At 40.9% G+C, this 24,950-nt stretch overlaps 1 protein-coding gene across 2 annotated transcripts in view; it reads left to right on the forward strand.

Moving 5' to 3' along the window:
- The window catches only part of LOC149309422 (pachytene checkpoint protein 2 homolog), a 33,032-nt gene that overhangs the window by 278 nt on the left and 7,804 nt on the right, over positions 1-24,950 (forward strand). For both annotated transcript variants that reach the window (XM_089532427.1, XM_089532426.1), the window contains exons 2-10: positions 3,755-3,861; positions 9,343-9,508; positions 10,341-10,470; positions 11,166-11,221; positions 14,511-14,601; positions 15,445-15,517; positions 21,436-21,499; positions 23,481-23,567; positions 24,194-24,300. In XM_089532427.1, the coding sequence (XP_089388553.1) occupies positions 3,770-3,861; positions 9,343-9,508; positions 10,341-10,470; positions 11,166-11,221; positions 14,511-14,601; positions 15,445-15,517; positions 21,436-21,499; positions 23,481-23,567; positions 24,194-24,300 (866 nt within the window). In that variant the 5' untranslated portion in view covers positions 3,755-3,769. The remainder of the gene's footprint in view (positions 1-3,754; positions 3,862-9,342; positions 9,509-10,340; positions 10,471-11,165; positions 11,222-14,510; positions 14,602-15,444; positions 15,518-21,435; positions 21,500-23,480; positions 23,568-24,193; positions 24,301-24,950) is intronic.

Below are 24,950 nucleotides of genomic sequence, written 5' to 3' on the forward strand. Positions count from 1 at the left end.
AGAGAGAGAGAGCGCTCTGGGGCCACAGTAAACTACATTTCCCAGGGTTCCTAGCGCTGATCCAGAGTGTTGCCAATCTGGTGACTTTCGCACGGAAAACGGGGACTTTTCAGAGCCTTTTGGTGTGATTTTGGGGATTGGTTTTAAGGGGAATTTTGAGAGTTGGAATAAGGATTTGGTGAGATATGGGGGGATTTGGGGGAGTTTGGGCCAAACGTTTGGGGAATTATCTTTGAGGCTTATTGGCAACACTGTGAAAGCCAAGCTCTGCTCTTGGAAGGATGCCACTGAGAACTGAATTGGGGCTAAAAGTGAATTGAGGTGAATGTAAGGAAAAGGAAGACAGCTGTGGAAGTGTTTCTATACATTGCTACAAATGTAGAGTTACAGTTGGCAGCAAGGTTCTGCTCAAAGGGGAGCATTGGCAAACTCCTTTGCATCCTATGGGGAGAAGAAGGCTATTTATTCCTTTGCCATTCATTCCAGCATTCCCTCTTTCTCTTCCTAAACGTTGTCGTTCACCATTTCCACAGACTTCTTGCCTACATTCAGTGTTTTGGGGACGGGAGGGAGAGAGACGTTAACAATATTTGAATCCTAGCACATAGAAACACGTATCTGTGGCCTGTCCCGCACAGGCCAAAAGTATGCGCCAAGTGTGTACTAGGGTTAGAAAGGGGCGTCCTTTCCGGATGCCCCTAACCCTAGTACTCGCTCGGCGCGTACAAAATGGCAGCACCCCATTCCACACGGGCGCCGCCATCTTGACGTCGTGGACGCCTAGCATCCACACGTCGCGTGGCAGAAGTGGCGCCACAAGTGCGTGACTAGCGACTTGCGGTGCCGCTTCCAGGGTGCAAAAAGAAGCCGCTCTTTGTGGCTTCTTGTTGCTGCGTCCGGGAGTTGCGCGGTTTGTCCGCTGTGGTTCCCAGACAAAGCAACCAGCGGCGCCAGCAGAGCACCCATTTTGGGCGCTCTTGTAAAGCAACCTTGTTAGGAGCTGGACCTGGGTTTCACACACTGACCGGTGCTCTTTCCTACTTCCCGTGTCTCAACTAAGCCTTGAGCCATGGCCTTAAAGCAGTGTCAACCCAGGTTATTTCCACAGTGTGGAGGCAGCCACACGCGGTTAAGGAAATGAATACTTCCATTTGGTAATTGAGACCAAACACTAAACTTGGAAGTAGCTAATTCCTGGCCGTCGACCATCGTAACTATGAATTTTTATTGTCCCTTATTGCTGTTTTGAAAACCTAGCAGCACTACAAACACATTTTGCTTGGCATAAGCTTTACTGGAGCCCAGGCCATTTCATTAGATACCAGACAGTGGATGCAGGAATGCCTCAGACAAATAAACCTTGTTGGCCTTTAAAGTGCCTCATCATTTTAATTTTTTTATTCAGTTCAAGCTTCAGGAGATCATAGGATCCTAGAGTTGGAAGAGACCGCAAGGGCCATCCAGCCCAACCCCATTCTGCCATGCAGGAACTCTCAGTCAAAGCATCCCTGACAGATGGCCATCCAGCCTCTGCTTAAAGACCTCCAAAGAAGGAGACTCCAGTACATTTAAAGGGAGTTTGTTCCACTGTCAAACAGCCCTTACTGTCAGGAAGTTCCTCCTAATGTTGAGGTGGAATTTCTTTTCCTGCATTTTGCATCCATTGTTCAGATTATGATGGCAATTCTTGCCCTGCAGATATTTATGGACCACCGCTTTGATCTGGAGGAAAAGCGGTATATAAATAAGAAAAGCTTTATTACTATAAACAATAGTTCTCAAAATTCTTTGGCTCTCTGATGAACCACAAGAAGCCTGTAATTTGGGGGCATCCTTTGGTGGAAGCAACACCTTCAGTAACATCTCTAGGAGTCCCTTTCAGTGCTGGATCAGGGCCGCAGCAACTGCACAACATGGCCCTTATCCAGCATTTTTCCAACCCCAAAAGAAGCAGCAAAGTGCCACTCCTTTTGGAGCCACAAAAAGGGCAACTTTGGCCTGTTACAGACTGCCAAAATAAAACTGCTTCGGGTCTCTTTGGAGGTAGGCTGTTTAAATGATGCATGCACCCTAAGAATCCGGAAGCTGCACCAAAGCTGCGCTCCAGTGCTTAGGAATGGAGTGTGGCTTTGGCACAACCTCCGGATTCTTCGGATGCATGCATCATTTAAACAGCATACCTCCAAAGAGACCCGGAGCAGCTTTATTTTGGCACTCTGTAACAGGCCTTTGTCACTGCCGCAGCACTTTCCAACGCTCCTTTTGGCATGCGTCATCTGGACTATAGGAAAATACATCTTATGTCACTGAGGATGTTGGTCTAACCAATTATTTTATGTTTAATATATAACAACCCCCGACTTTGTGGGGCATACATTCCCAGACTCACTGCAGATAATGAAAATCATGGATAATAGCAAACCTTATACTTCTGGGGGAAGTTGACTATAGAGTTATGCTGTGGAGGACTTTCAGATGCCTAGAGAGATCATATTTTTCCAGTCATGGATACCGTATATACTCAACTATAAGTCGACCTCATGTATAAGTTGAGGGCAGGTTTTGGAGCCATTATTACGGATTTTGATATGATTTGTGGATAAGTCAGGGGTAAAATTTAGGGCCATGCAGCAAAGGATGTAAAGGATGAAGCAAAGGAAAACAATGCCAAAGAACTTACAAAATTCCAGGAGGCATCACTGTTTGTGCTCATATTAAAAGCTGGATTGATGAGAGAATAGAGGGAAGTCAGTGCTTCCAGGACAAATTACTCTCCTTTCTATATAAATGTTAAAGTACAGTACTTACATTGACACATGGATAAGTCGACTCAGGTTTTTGGGGTCACTTTTTTGACTAAAATGTCTAGACTTAAGTAAGTGAAACTGCAGGTATCAGTCCTGCAGATATGGGGGTCATAAAGTTGGCATCCATGGATTTCACCATCCATGGCTTGAAAATACTTTTTTCAAAATCCAAAAAGCAAACATTGATTTTGCCATCTTATACATGCTATGGTACATAATGGAACTTGAGCATCTACAGATTTTGATGGGGAATCCTGGAACCAAACCCATGTGGATACCAAGGGCCCACTGTACTGTATTCTCATTGTGGTTTGTACTACAATACATATGTGTTGTGGATGTGTTCATATATTTTTTTCTGTGACTTTGCTATAGCAATTTTTGTGATACCTAAATTCTAGGGCAAGACTTTCATACTATTAGGTTTTTGTATTCATTTTTATTTGTTGCATCACAGTTCCCTGTCTTATTTCTGATGTCAGAGTTTTGTCTGTTTGTTCTTTTGCACAGATATTATCCCATTTCTCCAACCATAATAGCTGGGTTTTTTTGGGGGGGGGGGGGCAGCATTTGGAATATATATCGTTGTGAATATCTATCTATCTATCTATCTATCTATCTATCTATCTATCTATCTATTTATCTATCTATTTCTAAAGCTTCCATCAATCATATTTGCTTTTTACATTGTCCTAGTTTCCAAAAATTATGTACAAGAGGAAACTTAAAATGAACAGGGCAGCATGTGGACATACTATGTTTCCGTTACTTTTCTTGCAGTTCTTCTACACTTGTCTAAAGGTTCCTTGTTGTAGTTACTCTGATGTGTATATTAGACACATGAAGCTAGGGTAGAAAATGATAAGATTTCCACTGTTTTTGAAGAATAAGAAACTTCCAAGTATTTTAGTAATATAACAATTTTTCATGCTTTCTATTTTTACCAGTTAAATTTCTGTAAAATGGATGAAGCTGCAAATGATTTAAAACTGGCTCTTCAAAATGACTGTGAAATCCTGCAAGTACATGTAGAAGTTCATCAGAAATCAGACAGGTGGGTTTTGTGCCTGAAGTGTCTCTTATACAGAGTACCTCTCCTGGTCATTCTCACAACACAGAGTCATGCGTTGCAAGGACAGAAAATATTGGTCCCAAAGCGTAACAGAGCATGATGGAACTCAGTGTATAGCTCTCACCCCAGAGCATGACAGTTTTAGAGAAAACAATCTGCCAATCACAATGAAGTTATTACCATGGATGCAATTGACAGATTATGTATGTGAACCTATTTTATACGGATCATTGGTCCATATAGTCTTGGATCCTCCAAAGTCACAGAAATCATTTAAAACCCTGCTGAAATCTCTTGGTTGAAGATGTTAGGAACTGATCTTAGGAACTTTATGCAAAGCATATGGTTGCCTCCTCTCCCATTCTTAATATGAAGGAAATTATCTTTTGAGAGGACAAATTGGTATGCTTGTTTTGTTTTGCAGATAGGGAAGAATAAACGGGTAACTTAACTTTGGCTTCTAATAGAAAACTGAAAGTTAGTACCTCAGGTTTAGCCATGTGAATCTTAGAGCCTTTACAGACAGGCCAAAATAAAGCTGCATTGGGTCACTTTGGAGGTACGCTGTTTAAATGCATCATGCATCCTCAAAGGCCAGAAGCCATGCCAAAGCCACACTCCAGTCCTAAGACGAGTGCAGTTTTGGTGCAGCTTCTGGCTTCTTAAGATGCATGTGTCATAGAATCATAGAGTTGGAAGAGACCGCAAGGGCCATCCAGTCCAACCCCCTGCCATGCAGGAAATCTCAATCAAAGCATTCCAGCAGATGGCCATCCAGCCTCTGTTTAAAGACCTCTAAGAAAGGAGACTCCACTACACTCTGAGGGAGTATGTTCCACTGTCGAACAGCCCTTACTGTCAGGAAGTTCCTCCTAATGTTGAGGTGGAATCTCTTTTCCTGCAGCTTGCATCCATTGCTTCGGATCCTAGTCTCTGGAGCAGCAGAAAACAAGCTTGCTCCCTCCTCAATATGACACCCCTTCAAATATTTAAACAGGGCTATCATATCACCTCTTAGCCTTCTCTTTTCCAGGCTAAACATCCCCAGCTCCCTAAGTCGTTCCTCATAGGACATGGATTCCAGACCTTTCATCATTTTGGTCGCCCTCCTTTGGACGTGCTCCAGTTTCTCCACATCCTTTTCAAATTGTGGTGCCCACAACTGGACACAATATTCCAGGTGGGGCCTGACCAGAGCAGAATACAGTGGCACTATTATGTCCCTTGATCTAGACACTATACTTTTATTGATGCAGCCTAAAATCCCATTGGCCTTGTTAGCTGCTGCATCACACTGTTGACTCATGTTGAACTTGTGGTCTCCTTGGACACCCAAATCCCTTTCACACGTAGTTTCATTCAGCCAGGTGTTGCCCATCCTATATCTGTGTATTACATTTTTCTGTTCTAAGTACAGTACCTTACATTTCTCCCTGTTGAAATTCATTTTGTTAGCTGTGGCCCAACTTTCTAGTCTGTTCAGGTCATTTTGAATTTTGATCATGTCCTCTGGGGTGTTAGCTACTCCTCCTAATTTGGTGTCATCTGCAAATTTGATAAGTATGCTCCCAATTCTGTCATCCAAGTCATTAATAAAAATGTTGAATAGCACTGGGCCCAGGACAGAACCTGTAGAACCCCGTTGGTCACTTCTCTCCAGGATGAAAAGGAGCCATTGTTGAGCACCCTTTGGATTCGGCCAGTCAACCAATTACAAATCCATGTAATAGTTACTTTGTCTAGCCCACATTTCACTAGCTTGTTTGCAAGAATGTCATGGGGAACCCAGTCAAAGGCATTACTGAAATCAAGATATACTATATCCACAGCATTCCCTTCATCTAACAAACAAATTAAAAAAAAAGATCAGGTTTGTCTGGCATGACGTGTTTCTCTGAAACCCATGTTTACTTTTTGTGATTATGGCATTGCTTTCTAGATGTTCACAGACTCTCTGTTTAATGATTTGCTCTAGAATCTTTCCTGGTATTGATGTCAGACTAACTGGATGAGAAATGTTGGGATCCTCTTTTTCCCCCTTTTTGAAGGTGGGGACAATGTTTGCCCTCCTCCAGTCTGCTGGGTCTTTTCCTGTTCTCCAGGAGTTTTCAAATATTATTGCCAATGGCTCCTATATTACATTTGCCAGTGCTTTTAATACCCTTGGATGTAGTTCATCTGGTCCTGGAGATTTATATTCATTTAGATTAACCAGGTATTCCTGTACTATCTCTTTACTTATTCTGTGCTGAAATTCCCTTATTCTGTCCTCTGCTCCATTATCCTCAAGTTGAGCACTCTTTTCCTTTTCTGAGAACACTGAGGCAAAGAAGGTGTTGAGTAATTCTGTTTTTTCTCTGTCCCCTGTTAGCATTTTGCCATCTTCTCCATGCACTGGCCCTACCATTTCCTTCTTCTTCTTTTTGCTGCGGACATATCCAAAAAAACCCTTTTTGTTGTTCTTAACCTCTCTAGCAAGCCTGAGTTCATTCTGTGCTTCAGCTTTTCTGACATTACCCCTACACAGGCTAATTATTTGTTTGAATTCCTCTTTGGTGATTTCCCCCTTCTTACATTTCTTATACCTGTTCCCTTTAAAACTTAGCTCAGTTGAAAGTTCCTTAGTTATCCATCCTGGTTTCTCCCATTTTTCTTCCTCGTTGGAACTGTTTGAAATTGTGCCTTCAGTATCCCTCTTGAGAAACTCCCATCCATCTGGAACTCCCTTCTCTTTTAGTATTCCTGACCATGGGATCACCCCCAGTATTTCTCTAAGTTTACTAAGGGCCCATACAGACAGGCCAAAATAAAGCTGCTTCAGGTCACTTTGGAGGTATGCTTTTTAAATGATGCATGCATCCTAAGAGGCCTGAAGCTGCACCAAAGCTGTGCTCCAGTGCTTAGGACTGGAGCATAGCTTTGGTGCAGCTTCTGACCTCTTCGAATGCTTGTTTCATTTAAAAAACATACCTCTAAAGTGACCCGAAGCAGCTTTATTTTGGCCTGTCTGTATGGGCTCTAAAATTACCTTTCCTAAAGTCTAGAGTGTGTGGCTTCTCTTTTCCATTGTATAACAAACTCCAGGAATACATGATCACTCCCACCTAAGGATCCCACCACTTGCACTCCATTAACTAGGTCATCCCTGTTGGTTAGGATCAGATCCAAAATAGCTGATCCCCTTGTTGCCTCTTCAACCTTTTGGACAATTAAATTGTCTCCAAGGCAAGTAAGGAATTTGCTAGACCTTGAGGATTTGACTGAGTTTGACTTCCAGTAAATATAGTTGAAGTCAGCCATCACTGCTACATCTCTCCTTTCTGAGTGTGTGGTCATCTGTTCTAGAAAGGCATCATCCAATTCCTCCGTCTGAGTTGGGGGCCTGCAGTAGACTCCCACAATAACATCCCTGTTGTTTCCCTCCCCTTTAATTTTTATCCAGACGCTCTCCACCTGGCTTCCAGGATTGATGGCCTGGATCTCTTCACTGGTGTAAATGTCCCTGACATATAAGGCTATTCCTCCTCCTTTTCTCTTTGGCCTATTTCTCTTGAAAAGGTTATACCCTTGTATTTCTACACTCCAATCATGAGATTCATCCCACCAGGTTTCAGTGAGGCCTATTATATCATATTTGCTTTGTTGTGCTAGGAGTTCAAGTTCTTCTTGCTTATTTTACATGCTCTATGCATTAGTGTAGAGACATCTTAGACCACGGGTCTCCCCTACTTGCTGCTTGTGCAAGTTTTTTTGCCTCCCACCCTTGGGTCCTTGCACTGTTTGTCTTGTTCCCTCTATGACAGTTTGACTATTTTCTCCAGCCCTTTTGCCTTCCAACTGACGTGAGATGCAACCCCTCCCTTGCCAGAAGCCCTACCACATGGAATCTCAGACCATGATCCAAAAATCCAGATCACCTCTGCTATTTTCCTCTCCCTTCCTGGACCATGCCCTTCGACTGGGAAAAGAGATGAGATGATAACCTGTGCATCCACCTCTTTCAAATTCGTATCCAAAGCCACATAATCTCTTATGATATTCTGAAGGCTGTGCCTTGCGGTATCATTGGTTCCCACATGAACCAAAAGAAAGGGGTGACTGTCAGTAGGCTTGACAAGTCTTGTCAGCCTCTCTGTCACATCACGTATCTTTGCCCCAGGGAGACAACACACCTCCCAAGACATCTTGTCAGGCCCACAAACCACTGGTTCAGTGCCTCTCAGCAAGGAGTCCCCCATGACCACCACAAGCCTCCTCCGAGGCTTAGCAGTGGCTGTTCCCTTTGGTGGTACTCTCAGGGTCCCCTGATCTGTCCCTGAAGTCTGTCCCTGCTGCTGTTCCTCATAATCCTTGATAACAGAGAGAGATTAAAAGTGATTCTGTAGCTGCAAGTTCACATAACGTTCCCAGGTTTCCCTACGTCTGTGTGTGACATTCCTCCAAGTATCTACTTCTGTTGTATGTGAAGTGACCTTTTCCTCCCCAGCAACTTCCTCTGTGTGTTTCCCATCCAGGACTGTCTGGTCCGTTCTGGTCAGGAAAACCTCTTGCTCCGTACGATGCTGAAATGTAACTACCTGGGCCTCCAGCTGCTGTACTTTCTCTTCTAAGAGGGCTACCAACTTGCACTTGGTGCAGGTGAAGTTCCCCACATCTGTGGGCAAGAAGACAAACATCCCACAAGTGTTGCAGGTGACTGCAGCAGGTACCTCAGTGCCCATACTGAGAAGTCTTAAGGAGGCACTGAACAAGACTGTGGGCTTCCCCTGTTAAACACCAGTGTAAAGAACCCCTGTGGGCCTGGCCTTTGTCCCAAACTCTGTTAAAGAGCTCAATCAACTGGGACTATAGTTATGTAAAGAGCTCCTGGCTACTAGCTCTTTCCAGAGTCAAGTCTGACTCACTTCCTCTGAGCAAGTCCCCAAAAGCCCTTTAAGGGAGTTGTGAACAGTAAAGTGTAAACTTGAAGGAGATGTCCTCCAACACTGTGCCCAGATGACCTTCTCCTCTGTACTCCAAACCCTCCTTGACTATAAAAAATAAAAATGAATGTGAAAAGAAAAATTCTGTAGAATGGGTCACACTTTTAAAACTTTAAGCTCTTACTCCAGCAAAGTGGACACAGAAAACCAGGCTCCTCTTTTGTAAGGAATGTCCCAGAATCCCTCTCCTAGCAGTTCATTTCAACAGCATACCTGCAAAGTGACCCAAAGCAGCTTTATTTTGGCCAGTCTGTAATGGGCCCTTACTTTAATTTTTTTAAAGTCCATCCCCCCAGCCCATATATATTTTAGTGGTGGACACCTTGTTCATACTGTTGAAGAATGCTTAGGGATCAAGCTTATTGGGGTTGCCTGCTTAGGGAGACTTTCTCTGTGTGAGTGACTGAAAGAAATCACATTGACTCTTACCTAGTTTAATTATGCATGCCTGAAGCAATTATGTTTCCCCCCTCATCATCAGCACTACAAAAAAAGAAGATATCAAATCAAGTATCCTAAAACTACTAAACAGGCATAATGTTGTCTTTGGTGATTACAAATGGATTGAATTTGATGACCCTTTCCTAACAAACAATGTGCAATCCATTGCAATTGTGGATACAGAACTAAAGCTCAAGGAAAGACAGGTATGAAGAATTTCTTATATTATTCACAATTCTCTTGCAAGACAAAATGTTTTTATTTTGATTGTGAATGATCTAATCTAAAGTTTCCCCAAACTATTTGGCTCCTTTCTTAATTTCTACAAGAGAGTGGATATGCAAATTCACAGCACACATAAATTTGTAACCTGGACATCATGGAAAATGCAGACATGTTTCCAGAACGAGACGATTATAACTCACAGCTGTTTACTAATGCAGAAGAACAGGGTGGTGAAATAGTAAATGATAGAAATGACTTATTACTTATTCCCAGCCCATGAAGGATCACATTTTAGAAATGCACATGAGCTGCACCCTATAAACAGTAAAGTGTCAGAACAGAGAAAGTAGATGATAATGTGCTGATTTTTTACTTAAAGGGAATACCACCATGGGGCAAAATTGAAAAGCAAAACAAAAACCCTGTGTTTTCCACCTACAGTCTGCTATGTTATTTCTACACTACTACCTCAGTCTCTTGCAAGTAAAAACCAGGCATGATTTGCTATAATTTATGTCAAATTTAGTTTGATTAGTCCCAAAATAAATTATTGTTGCTGTTGTTATTGTTGTTGTACTCCTTCAAAAAACAACCTAGAACCTTTTCGTTTTAACTTGGGGAAAATGACATTTTATAAATCATATAAAAAACTTCATGTAAAGCAAGTTCCAAAATTATTAAAGATGATAGACAATGCAATTCTATTCAAATCTACTCAGAATTAAGTCACACTGAGTTCAGTGGAAGATAACATGTGTCCTGGTAAATGTATATAGGATTTCAGCCTAATTTGTTTGTCCCTCTTCACTGCAGCCTATTAGTCTCCATAAATGCAGCCTTTCGATCCATATTTTTCATCTCAATGAAGAAGGCCCCAGTGCTGAAAATCTAGAAGCAGAGGATGAGGATATTGTTGCAGCTAATCACTGGGTGTTACCTACAGGTATTTTTGTTTTGGTTATACAGTTGGCCCTTGGAACTCGTGGGAGATCCGCTCCGGACCCCACCCCCTGCGAGTTCCAAAACTCACGCATATTCAAGCCCCATAGGCTTGCCACTCTGTGGATTTTCAAGGAGGGGCGACTGCAACTTTTAAACTAGTCACAGGAGAATTCAGAAGGGAATTCAAATTAAGGTATGTGGACTTTTGTATGTATGTATGTACAGGTTTGTCAAGAGAAACTTAGTATGGTTTGGTTATTTATGTGGGCAGGGGTATGTTTAGATGAGAATTGTGAAACAAAATAAGTAGCAAACTGAACTCTGAACTTGTACATAGTTATGACATAAAGTACAATGAGTTCTAAAATGTGAAACATCCTTGCAAGGACAAGAAAATGTGCTATAGTAGATGTGACTTTTCATTTGTACTTTTAACTATATTTTGAAACTGAAATGCCTTTAAGGCTCAGTAGGAATGTTTAGCTTAAAGCTTCTGCACCTATATAACACTGATAAAGACTTAAAAATGCTTAACCTGTGGTAGAACATGCCTCATGAATTGTATTGACAAATGAGACTATATCAGAAGGATTTTATGGCACTACTGCTGAATATTAAATACAGGTAAACATTTATAGCTTTATAGATTTATAGACATTTATATTTGGAGTAATCTATAATACTTGTGTTTTACAGTTGAATTCCATGGTTTGTGGGACAGCCTTATTTATGAATCTCAAATAAAATCCAATGTAAGTAGAAAGTATATATTAAGCATTAAACATCTCTCTATGCTCAACAATGCCTCCTTTTCATCCTGGAGAGAAGTGACCAGTAGGGTCCCACAAGAGTCTGTCCTGGGCCCAGTGCTACTCAACATCTTTATAAATGACTTGGAGGACAAAATTGGGGGCATACTTATCAAATTTGCAGATGACACCAAATTAGGAGGAGTAGCTAATACCCCAGAGGATAGGATCAAGATGCAAAATGACCTGAACAGACTAGAAAACTGAGCCAAAGCTAACAAAATGAAATTCAACACAGAGAAATTTAAGGTATTGCACTTAGGGTGGAAAAAGGAAATGCACAGATATAGGATGGGGGACACCTGGCTGAATGAAACTACGTGTGAAAGGGATCTAGGAGTCCAAGTAGACCACAAGTTGAACATGAGTCAACAGTGCGATGCGGCAGCTAACAAGGCCAATGCGTTCTTAGGCTGCATCAATAGAAGTATAATGTCTAGATCAAGGGAAGTAATAGTGCCACTCTATTTAGCTTTGGTCAGGCCTCACCTGGAATACTGCATCCAGTTATGGGCACCACAATTTAAAAAGGACATTGAGAAACTGGAGTGTGTCCAAAGGAGGGCAACTAAAATGGTGAAGGGTCTGGAAACCATGCCCTATGAGGAACAACTTAGGGAGCTGGGGATGTTTAACCTGGAGAAGAGAAGGTTAAGAGGTGATATGATAGACCTGTTTAAATATTTGAAGCAATGTCATGTTGAGGAGGGAGCAAGCTTGTTTTCTGCTCCTCCGGAGACTAGAACGTGGAACAATGGATGCAAACTGCAGGAAAAGAGATTCCACTTCAACATTAGTAGGAACTTTCCGATTGTAAGGGCTGTTCGACAGTGGAACACACTCCCTCCGAGTATGGTGGAGTCTCCTGCCTTAGAGGTCTTCAAACAGAGGCTTGATGGCCATCTGTTGGGGATGCTTTGATTGAGATTTCCTGCATGGCAGGGGGTTGGACTGGATGGCCCTTGTGGTCTCTTCCAACACTACCATTCTATGATTCTATGACCAATATACATACTGAGTTGAGTACACTATTCCCTGATACACTCCAACCAGTATGTTTGGTCTCTCCTTTACAACACAGCAATGAATAGAAATTGCACCTGTGATTAGAACTAAGGTTAAACATCATGGTTGCCAAACAGAATATGGGAAAACCCACAGGTGTTCAATGTGCAACCACGCAGTTGTGGTGAACTGGTTGAAAAAGGCGTGTTTCTAGGTAGTGCTTTGCTCATGTTATTCATTTATTATTATTCCTTTGTAATACCTAACTTCCTACACTGTCAGAGCTGTTGTTTTTTCTCTCTAGACATTTCATCACATTCTGTCCAGTAACATCCATTAGCTACAATACTGGGCAAAGTGAGCAGCTACTGTTATTTGTAATGACTTAGCATAACATTTATTTATTTTAGAGATATTTTATCTTGGGGTTATTAAAGTTATGGAGAGTATATCAGTCTCATGTGGACCATATCACTTTAGCTTAAGTTTACTAAACATGTTGCCTTAGGGCCTGAACAGACAGGCCAAAATAAAGCTGCTTTGGGCCACTTTGGAAGCATCTTTAGAGGCCAGAAGCTGTGGCAAAGCTGCGTTCCAGTCCTTAGGACTGCAGCATGGCTTTGGCGTGGCTTGCGGACTCTTAGGACGCATGCATCGTTTAAACAGCACACTTCCAAAGTGGCCCGAAGCAGCTTTATTTTGGCCTATCTGTTCAGGGCCTTAGTTAGAGAAGGCTGCTTTAGAATCAAACAGAATGCTGTATCCTTTTATCTTGAGATTAGAGTTGTGCTTTCTTCACTGCCATGCCCCCAGAGGCTAGACAGAAATTCTTGTCATGATTCTGGTTACTCCTCTGGAGCATAACTATAAGAAAGAAGTGCTAATATATCTTCAAAGTTTCATGGCTTGGCTGTTTGATACCTAAATTTAAGATATTTTGAAATCTGGCTTGTTCAGAGCCCTGGTGGTGCAGTGGTTAAATGCCTGTACTGCAGCCATTCACTCAAAACCACAAGGTTGCAAGTTCAAGACCAGCAAAAGGGCCCAAGCTCGACTCAGGCTTGCATCCTTCCGAGGTCGCTAAAATGAGTACCCAGACTGTTGGGGGCAAATTAGCTTACTTGCTAATTAGCTTACTTGCTGTTCACCACTATGATCTCTGGAATAGTGGTATATAAATAAAACAAATTATTAATTATTATTATAATATAATTTTTTTTAAAAAAAGCTTTCCCCCATTCACAGTCAGAAAAAAATGATCATGAATTGACTGGATTATTTACATATCAAATGAGGGCACTAGCTTCCTTTATTGCTTGTGTTATATTTTAGTACTGTATACTACTAATGAAAAACATCATAGACTTGGAACAATTGCTAAAGAAAGTCAAAGAAGAAAATGCAAAGGCAGGCCAACTGCTAAACAAGGAAACAAAAATAATGCCATGGAGGTAATATAACAACCTGGATAATGAGGAGATTGAAATAGTTAAAGATTTCCCACACCTTGAATCAAACAATGATTAGAATGGAGACTGCAGTCAAGAAATCAGAAGACTATTAGAAATGGGAAAGGTAGCTATGAACTGGACAAAATCCTAAAATATAAAGATACACAGCTGAACACTAAATCAGAATTTCAAGCCATTGTATTCCCTATTACTATGTACAGATGTAGAGCTGGACAGTGAAGAAAGCAAATGGGAAGAAAATTAATTAATTTGAGATGTGTTGGAGAAGAGGGCCGAGGATACCATGGACAGCAAAAAAGTTGGATCCTAGAGGATACCATGGACAGCAAACAGTTGGATCCTAGAACAAATCAAGCCTGAACTCTCCCTGAAAGATGACTAAGTTGAGGCTGTAGGCCACATTATGAGAAGGCAGCACTCATTAGAAAAGACAGTGATGCTGGGGGAAGTGGAGGGCAGTAAAAAGAGAGGAAGACCACATGCCAGATGGGAGGCCGTTTAGTCAGGGAGGACACAGGCCTGAACCAGCAGGATCTAAGCAGAGAGCTTGAGAATAGGGGTGATGGAGATGTCTCATTCACAGGGATGCCATTAGTAAAAGTCTACTTGAAGGCATCTAACAACAGTAATTGTTACATTCACAAAATTTTGCTGTCATAAAAGGATGTAAGAAGATTTATTTGATGAAACTGAACAGTCCTGTTATAAAGTGAAATTGTTTATTGATTTCTCCACTTTTTTCTCTGTCCAATTAGCTATTGGATTATGTGACTACAACATTACTATTCTCTGACAGAAATGTTGACAGCAACTTGATATCATGGAACAGAGTTGTTCTACTACATGGTAAAGATTATTATTTTAACTAAGAAGTCGTTTGGCAGAAAGATTGACTAGCACTGCAGTTCTATATAATATTTAGCATTCAATTTATACTTCGTAATGTTGGATATGCTTTGCATATATTATCTTTGATAATTATCATAGCAACACTATATGCCAAGATGTGCTGGCCAAATGGCCGTAATAAAGTTATTATTATTATATGCCAAGTTTGCGGCCCCAGGCCCTCTTTACAGCTGGCAAGACTTCTCTGATGCATCCCAACCTAAAAAAAATCTTTAAAAACAAAACAAAACTGTTTTTTCCATTCTGGGAGGCTTGAAACAATGATAGGTTTTATATGTTTGGGGTCAACGGCACTTTCTCAAAGTTCCGATAACATTAAAATATGAAACTAGAAATAGGTTCAGAGGCAAGTGTTTCAGACATAGTGTAAAACTCAGAGCGTTCGCTGGCCAAATATTTGCCCTTGGGCTTTCCAATACACGCACACAGCTTGCTGCTGCTCTTCTCCTGGCTGACCCTCTGGGAGCAGCTTTTCTTGTTCAAAAAGTGCATGGTGCTGTTAACTCATGTTTACAATTAATATGTAATTTCGTTCTGAATGATCTTTAAATGTGTGTACTGGATTAACTAGTGCTGTTAACAGTTGATGATATAATACAGCATCTTAAATTGATTATTTTGTGACTAAACTGATTGTATGTTTTAATGTAATTGAACAGTCATGTCACATTGAATAGAAACAGGTAGCTTAAGCTAGATCCTAGCTTCTGAGAAGCAGATGCCTGTCATATATGTAATTTAATTGTTCAATAGTTAATGTTTACTGTACTTTGATTCTAGGTCCCCCAGGAACTGGTAAAACCTCTTTATGTAAAGCACTGGCTCAGAAGCTGACAATTAGACTTTCACATAGGTAATTTTGATTAATATTGTGGTATATTAAAAACTAGAGCCAACATTGTGTAGTTATTTGAGCACTGAACTGTGACTCTATAGATCAGGGTTTGATTTGGCCATGGAAACCCATTGGGTGACCTTGGGCAAGTCACACACTGTCAGCCCCAGAAAACCCCATGATAAACTAATCAGAAATGACTTGAAGGCACTCAACAACTATTTAAAATAGTTGCAAAGCTAGCATGAGGAAAATGGAGCAGAAAACACAATAGGGAAAATGCAGCACAGAATAAGTAAAGAGGTAGTACAGGAATACCTGGTTAATCTAAATGAATTTAAGTCTCCAGGACCAGATGAACTGCATCCAAGGGTATTAAAAGAATTGGCATAAGTGATCCTGGAGCCACTGGCAATAGTTTTTGAGAATTCCTGGAGAACAGGAGAAGTCCCAGCAGACTAGAGCACAGCAAATGTTGTCCCCATCTTCAAAGAGGGGAAAAGAGGATTCCAACAATAACCACTTCATTATTCTGATATCAATACCAGGAAAGATTCTAGAACAGATCATTAAAGAGAGTCTGAACATTTAGAAGGGGATGCCATAATCATAAAAAGTCAACATGGGTTTCTGAGAAAAAAGTCATGCCAGACTAATCTGATCTCTTTTTTTGGTAAAATTACCAGCTTGGTAGATGAAGTATGCCATGGATATAGCATATCTTGATTTCAGTAATGCCTTTGGCAAGGTCCCCCATGATACTCTGGCAAAGAAACTAGTAAAATGTGGGCTATGTGAGACTTTGGAAATACTCTGACCAAAAATCCACAACAAACTTCAGGTAATACAGAAAATTTATTGAAGAACTTGGGATTAAGTATTCTTGCCATGTCTTTGTCGAAACTGAGGGTCCCAAATAGAGTCAGAACCTTAAAATTCCCCAAACCCCTCCCTTTGAGTTGGTACCCTACTCTTCTGCCTTTGATGTAGAATCCCTCCCTTTGATCTGTAGGAGGAAAGGAAGGGGGGTTTGATCATTTGGTTCCTGGCTCTTCTACCAAGTAGAGATCTAAGACTGTATACAGGTTTGGTTTCAGATTCCCAACAACCCCTCATAAACTGCCTAACTGCCATGCCCTACGTGACCATCCGGCTTAGTCCCCATGGCGGCATCCCCCCCTATTCTCAACGTTACTGTCTGTCTGTCTGTCTGTCAGACTGACTGACTGACTGTCTGTTTATCTATCTCTATCTATCTATCTATCTATCTATCTATCTATCTATCTATCTATCTATACATCTATCTATCTACCTACCTACCTACCTACCTACCTACTTGGCAGAATACACCCTGAATGCTTGACTGAAGGTGGATTCTGACAGGCTAGACAGTGCAGCTGTTAGGTGGTTGACTGATCGAATCCCAGAGTGCTCAATAATGGCTCTTCTTCATCCTGGAGAGATGTGACCAATGGAGTGCCACAGGATTCTATCCTGGGCCCAGTGCTATTCAGTATCTTTATCAATGGCTAGAAAGCTGAGCCAAATAATAATTTATTTCTATTTCCCGCCTCTCCCTGCGGATTGAGGTGGGATTACAGCAGTCAGCAAATTTCAACAATAAAAACATATTTCAACAATATTAAATACATAGCATAAAAATATATGTACATTACTATCAATACAGTACAGCTGGTTGACTCTCCGTAAAAAACATACAATACTGACAGAGGTGAGAATTTTACAGCAGGTTTGGTGGGTAGGCTCGCCGGAAGAGATCCGTCTTCAGTGCCGCCTTGAAAGCATTTAAGGTGGTAATGAGACGAATCTCTTCCGGCAAATCATTCCACAACTTGGGAGCCACGGCAGAAAATGCTCTGTGGGAAGTAGTCTAGCGATTTCTTCCGTTATTCTGAGAGTGCGGGGCAGATTGTGTAGGGAGAGCCGTTCCCTCAAGTAACTCAGACCCAAGCCATTTAAGGGCTTTAAAGGTAATAACCAACATTTTGTATTGCGCCCGAAAGCTAACCGGCAGCCAGTGCAGAGATTTTAGTATTGGTATTATATGGCCAAACCTCTATGCTCCAATGACCAATCTAGCTGCTGCATTTTGAACTAATTTAAGCTTCTGAACTTGGTACAAAGGTAGCCCCATGTGGAGTGCATTACAGAAGTCTAAATGAGAAATTACCAGTGCAAGTACCACTGCTTCAAGGTCCCTCTGGGTCAGGTAGGGGCGCAGTTGGCGTATCAACCGAAGTTGATACCAAGCACTCCTAGCCATCACATCTACTTGAGATGACAACTGCAGAGATGGCTCTAGGAGTACTCCCAAACTACGCACTTCGTCCTTTAAGGGAAGGAATTTCACTAGGGAGAAATGTAAAGTACTGCAGTTAGGAAGAAAAAATGAAATGCATTGATATAAGATGGGGAACACTTGACTTAACAAGACTAGGGATCTACGAATCCTAGTAGACCATAACTTGTACACGAGTCAACAGTATGATGTGGCATCTTAAAAAGCCAATGCAATTCTAGGCTGCATCAGTTGACGTATAGTGTCTAGGAGATTGAGGGAAGTAATAGTACCAACCTATTCTGCTTTGGTCAGGCATCACTTGGAATATTGTGTCCAGTTCTGGGTACCACAATTCAAAAAGGATGCTGACAAGCTGTAGGGTCCAGCTTGTCCAGAGGAAGGTGAACAAAATGATGAAAGGTCTAGAAACCATGCCCTCTGAGGAACGACATAAGGAGCTGAGTATGTTTAGCCTAGAGAAGAGAATGTTAAGAGTTGAAATGGTAGCCCTGTTTAAATATTTGAAGGAGTGTCATATTGAGGCTGGAGCAAGCTCGTTTTCTGCTGTTCCAGAGAACAAGACCTGAAGCAATGGATTCAGACTATAGCAAAAGAGATTCTACCTCAACATTAGAAAGAACTACCCGGCACAAAGACCTGTTTGACAGTGGAATACACTGCCTCGGAGTGTGATGGAATCTCCTTCTTTAGTGGTTCTTAAACAGAGTCTGGAAAGCCATCTGTCAGGCCTGATTTGATTCTGTGTTTCTACATGGCAGGGGGTTGGACTGTGTGGCCCTGGTGCCCGATTCCATCTCTATGATTTTATTCTATTATTCATTTTTGCTGTACTAAGGAATTAATGTGCTCTTCAGCTTCCATGCATTAAAATGAGGTTAGTAGATGAGTTTTCCAGTGAATTGTTTCTTGGATGCTTTCTCTCTCTGTAGTGTGAATTCCAGAATGGAAGGCATTAAAAATAGCACTGTACCCAGGATCCTATAGGTGACATATTATGTCATAACCCTTGGTCTTAGCATCATCTATGCTTTGAGGGACATTGAAGAAGAAGGTATTCTGTACCTCCTTTGTAACACCTTTTCCCCAAGTTTCACAACAACAACTCAGGGTTTCTCTTCTTGCACCTTTGTGTTCCAACCACTGCTCAGCTACAAGGGTGCTCCTGTGTGCATTCTAGATGTCCTCACATATCTGGGGAGGATTATGTAGCTTTACATGGAAGTAAAATAAAGCTGAAGAAAATATGAAAACATTCCAACAGAACTTAAAGAAAGGAGCTCGACAAACCTCCCCAAAAGAGCAGGCTGAAGCTGCCCGTATTTGCTCCCAAGGGACGCTGTAGCAGCCAAACTGCTCTTTATACACTCTTAAACACAAAATATTGCAGTAACTACAGGACCTAATGTCCCATGCAAGCAAAGTCATGCTCAAAATTCTGCAGCAGAGTCCTACCATATAAAGAGACAGAAATCCCGGAGGTACAAGCTGGTTTCAGGAAAGGAAGAGGCATTAGGGATCACGTTGCAAGCATACAATGGATAATGGAGCACAGCAGATAATTCCAAAAGAAAATCTGCATGTTCTTTATTGACTTCAGCAAAACCTTTGACTACATAGACTACAGAAAGTTATGAAATGCTCTCAAAGAAATGGGAGCATCACTACATTTGATTGTCATGATGTGTATACCTATACTCAGGTTAAAAGGCTGCCTTCAGAACTGAGTATGGAGAAATGATTGATTCCCAATTGGCAAAGGGGGTCAGGCAAGGCTACACACCCTATCAACCTGTCTGGAGAAAACTTGTACACAGAGCAGGCTTCGATTCAAAGGCATAGGGAGTGAAGATAGAATTAAGAAACAATAAAAACCTAACATACGCAGACAAAGCAATTACTGAAGAAGGTCAAAGAGGAAAGTGTCATGGTTCTATGAATTCTAAACATTTTTTAAAAAGAGGGGAGGCTACAGGGGCTCTACAAGAATTCATCCTAGACAATGAGAAAATTGAAATAGTCAAAGAGTTACCATGTCTTGGATCAAACATTGATCAAAACAGAGTCTGCAGTCAAGACATCAGAAGAAAACTTGGACTAGGAAGGCCAGAGATGAAAGAACTAGACAAGATTCTAAAGTGTAAAGATATACAACTGAGCACTAAAGGTGGAATTGTCCAAGCCATTGTATTCCCCATGTACTGATGTGAGAGCTGGTCAGTGAAGAAAGTTGATAGAAGGAAAATCAACTCATTAGAGATGTGTTACTGAAGACATCATGGACAACCAAAAAGATAAACAAATAGGTCCTTGATCAGAACAAACCCGAACGCCCTGGAAGCCAGGGTGACTAAAGTGAGGCTGTCATACTTTGGCCACATCATGAGAAGGCATTAATAATTAGAAATAATGGTAGGAAAGATAGAGGGCAGTAGAAACAGAGGAAACCACATGCCAGATGGTTGGACTCAATCAGAGATGCCATGGGCCTGGGCCAGCAGCACCCAAGCAGAGTGGCTGAGAACAGGGGATGTTGGAGATGTCTCATCTATATGGTCACCTTGAGTCGAGGTTGACTCAAGGGCAGTTAACAACAACAACAGCACAGGGTTTGAGGCTGTTTCTTTTTATCCTGGCTTGCAAGGGTAGCCATAACATATTTGGACCGCCACCCCCACCCCTAGCTGGAAGACAATAACATATAGGATCTCTTGAGCCTTTCCCCAAACTACAATATACTTGTTATATCTAGCCTATATTTAAACTGGAAATAAAATTATAGGTTGTGACCTAGAAGAGACCACAAGGGCCATCCAGTCCAGGTTCCTGCCATGCAGGAAATCACAAACAAATCATCCTCGACAGATGGCCATCAAGCCTCTGTATAAAGACCTCTAAGGAAGGAGACTCCACTACACTGAGGGAATGTGTTCCACTGTCGAACAGCCCTTACTGTTCGGAGGTTCCTCCTAATGTTGAGGTGGAATCTCTTTTCCTGTAGCTTGCATCCAGTGTTCCGTGTTCTAGTCTCTGGAGCAGCAGAAAACAAGCTTGCTCCCTCCTCAATATAACATCCCTTCAAATATTTAAACAGGGCTATCATATCACCTCTTAACCTTCTCTTCTCCAGGCTAAACATCTCAAGCTCTCTTAGTCGTTCCTCATAGGGCATGGTTTCCAGACCCTTCACCATTTTAGTCATCTTCCTTTGGACACGCTCCAGTTTCTCCACATCCTTTTCAAATTGTGATGCCCAGAACTGGACACAATATTCCAGGTTGGGCCTGACCAAAGCAGAATACAGTGGCACTATTAAATTAAAGTGTTGGAATTCTGACACTGAACTATTTTTAAAAAACCTAACAACAAATAATTATTTCGGCAACAAAAATTAGGATTATAACTACTTTAACACTGTTGTTTGTAATAGATTAAATTTAAACACTTAATGCTTACACTGAAGTGAAAAAAGGGTTTACCCTTAGTTTAGTCATGCTGTGTGAGTTCAAGTTCTAGTGCAAGAAAGATGCTATTCTAGAATTTTTCATTGTCATGATATTATTATTAATAATAATTTATATTGTTTTCACTGAGATGATTTTAATTAAAATTTTAGGTACCGCTGTGGGCAGTTGATAGAGATAAATAGTCACAGCCTGTTCTCTAAATGGTTTTCTGAGGTAAGTGTTTATATCATTTTTTTTCATAAATTCAGTTCTGGATTTTGTGATGCATCTAATGTTTTTTGCCCATGTATATTTTGAAGTTACTGTAGAAGTCAGTTTGTTTGGTTTTTATAACCTCTGTTTTATCGTTTAAAAAAAAAGCTTGGTGTGAAGGCTAACTGACATATTCACAATAACATGAAATCATAATGCAGAGAAAATAACAGTCACAAGTGCAGCCCTTTAGAAAAAATCTTGCAAATCAGTGGGATTGTCAAAAGTTTAGAGTTACCATATGCAACAGGACATAGTTAGAAGAAGAAGATACAGCAGTTGTAGTGGCCTAAAATCTGTGATGGATATGACATACAGTACTGTTGTTTAGCACAAGAACCCTGTCATCTTTTCTCTGACCTTTTTCTGCTGAATAGCAATTCAAACAAATTTGGATTATGAAGGAAGCTTGTGGTATAGTTTCTCAGCCTCAGCCATCTGACTGCAATATGGGGTATAATATTACAGGGTACCTTTACAAGTTTGTTATGATAACAGTTACTAGAATAAATATGACACCCTTTGAGCACCTGAAAGCACTACACATGTGCATTTATTTACATTTAACCATACAGGCCACTGTTCTTGGGATTTTGGTGCATTTTGTGGCCCAGTTGCCATTACTGTTTATCTTTCTTCTCATATGCTGCAATAATATCAATTACTGCCCCCTGCAGGGCTACCCTTGATGCCTCCCTGGGAGTGATTCTCAGGTGTTGCTGCTTATAAACCTCCTATAGCATAACCCTGTATAGCACAAGGCAAGTGAGAGAACCATACTCCTAGCAGCCATATCCTTCCTTCTGCTATAAAAATGCATGGTGGTAGTATGGTAGTTCACAAAAGTTTTGAACTTGATTCTGAATATCTTTTACTTTATGTACCTCCTCCTATACCTGATATCTGATTTGTAGGAGGCATTCAGAGATTCTTATACACAGTTGCATCCAGGTTTTTGCTGCTTCTGTATGCAGGAATCTGTGGAGTGTGGTACAACACTCACATTACAGGAGCGGTATAATGGCATTAATAAAGCACACAAAAGAAACTATTTTTAGAATACTAAGGACTAATGCAATGGAAGTTAGTGACAGTGGGGTGGTGAATTGGCTCTGGCTATTAGTCCAAATCATAAAGGTTCCAAATCCAATTTCCAAAATAGGTTCAGCTCTTTTGATGTTTGAACTAAAAAGAAGATCACATTCATTGCCCCACTGACATAGAAACTGGCACTATGCTAGAACAAATTGGCTCATCCCAAGATTCCCTGTTAATCAAACTGCTCTTTTATCCCAAATTAGTGTAATGAGGCTCTGGAGATGCATGGGTAACCAAAAATCCAATGTGGATCACTGAAAATCAACCTGCCCAAATTTCTGGAAAGCAGGGTCCATTTGTGCTTCAGGTTCCTATATCTCCCTGGAACTTTGTGCCATCTTTTTATTCTAAACAACTCTAAAAAAAAAAGATCAAATTTTGGAGACTATGGCCTGTTACAGACGGCCAAAATAAAGCTGCGTTGGGTCTCTTTGGAGGTATGCTATTTAAATGATGCATGGGTCCTAAGAGTCCGGAGGTCGTGCCAAAGCCACACTCCATTCCTAAGCACTGGAGTGCAGCTTTGGTGCACCTTCCGGATTCTTAGGGTGCATGCATCATTTAAACAGCATACCTCCAAAGAGACCCAAAGCAGCTTTATTTCAGCAGTCTGTAACAGGCCTATGTCTTCGTCCATTTACAATTTCACCATATCCAAGTAACTCAACATTTGAGAGCCATTCAACTGAACAACGTGGTTAATTGCGGTAGCACCAAATAAATAGATTTGTTCACCTTGAAGCTATTGTTACTCTCCAGAGATAATCAGATAAATTCAAATTATACAGTTGATTAATCTGCACAAAGGAATGTGTTCATTTGTATACATCCATTTTTTCCTCAGAGTGGCAAACTTGTTACTAAAATGTTCCAGAAGATTCAAACATTAATCGATGACAAAGATGTCCTTGTATTTGTACTGATTGATGAGGTATGGCTGTTGTGTGTTTTATAGTGAAGAAGTGACTTTATTTCCACCGATTATCTATCTATCTATCTATCTATCTATCTATCTATCTATCTATCTATCCTGGAGAGTACTTGGGTTGTTTGGGAAAGCAGCTATTGTATATGCACTAACTATGCCCCCATGTGCTCTGCCATCCTTACCGGGTTCTTCTGGCTCTTGGTAAAGATACGGTGGCCTGTATTTTTTTTTAAATAAAGGATGAGTGTGCTGATGGCAGAAGGTAGAACTAAAGCAAGTGGTAAGGGTGGTGTGGCAAAGGATGAGGCAGTGGATGACAGGAATAGGTACAATGTGGCCTTGTTGGTAGAAGGAGAGGTGCAGTTTGCCCCTTCTTGTATCTGTCACTTGAGACATTGCCTCACTCTATCTAAGGGTAGGCAAACCTTTTCCAAAACATCAAAGCATTTTTGACTGATGATCAGTTTAATGGATTTTTAAATCTTATTTCCTTTTTCCAGTTACTGTGTAACTTTTAGTGAGTGAGTTTGCAAATAGCAAATTATTTAACAGAGCTGGCAGTATTCTAATTATTGCAGTTACTGTGCCTAAAAATAATCTTTATGAGAGAGCCAATACTTGTTTTGCAGGTGGAAAGTCTCACAGCAGCTCGTAGTGCTTTTCGAGCAGGTACTGAGCCTTCTGATGCTATCCGTGTTGTAAATGCAGTGCTGACACAAATTGATCAAATCAAAAGGTAACTATTGTTACAGTTCCTTGTAAAAAAAGAAGAAGAAAGTATTTAGGAACAATTTGAGGAAACAAATATGTTTCTGTCAAAGGCTTTTATGGCTGGCATCCATAGTTTTTTGTGGGTTTTTAGGCTATGTGGCCATATTCTAGAAGAGTTTATTAATGACGTTTTGCCAGCATCTGTGGCTGGAATCTTCAAGATGCCAGCCACAGATGCCGGCAAAACGTCAGGAATAAACTCTTCTAGAACATGGCCACATAGCCTGAAAAACCCACAAAAAACTAAATATGTTTCTACTTGGCAGAATAAATATTTGAAAACACCCTGTTCTGAAACTAGAACAAAATGCCATTCTTATTGGAAGCTGGGGAAGTATGTACTCTCTCTGCAAGATTTCATTTAAAAAGAATCATGTTCATTCTGTCCAGACTCAGGTGGGCCCTTGTGTTGTGCAGGCAGAAGACATTTTCTTTTGCAGCTCTAGTATTGTTTAGAACCCACTAAATCTCTGATCTCACCTTTAAAACAAAATAATATATTGCTCGTTCTTATAGTTTCAAAGAGAAATGTGAAAATATCATTCGAAATTTTTATAGATGTAGTCCTTGGTTTTAATCAAAAGCCACATAAACAAGGATCTTTAATGAAAATCA

Source organism: Sceloporus occidentalis, unplaced genomic scaffold (assembly GCF_023333645.1).
Source record: "Sceloporus occidentalis isolate IW3139 unplaced genomic scaffold, rSceOcc1.0.p SCAF_7, whole genome shotgun sequence".
NCBI classification, from domain to species: domain Eukaryota; kingdom Metazoa; phylum Chordata; class Lepidosauria; order Squamata; family Phrynosomatidae; genus Sceloporus; species Sceloporus occidentalis.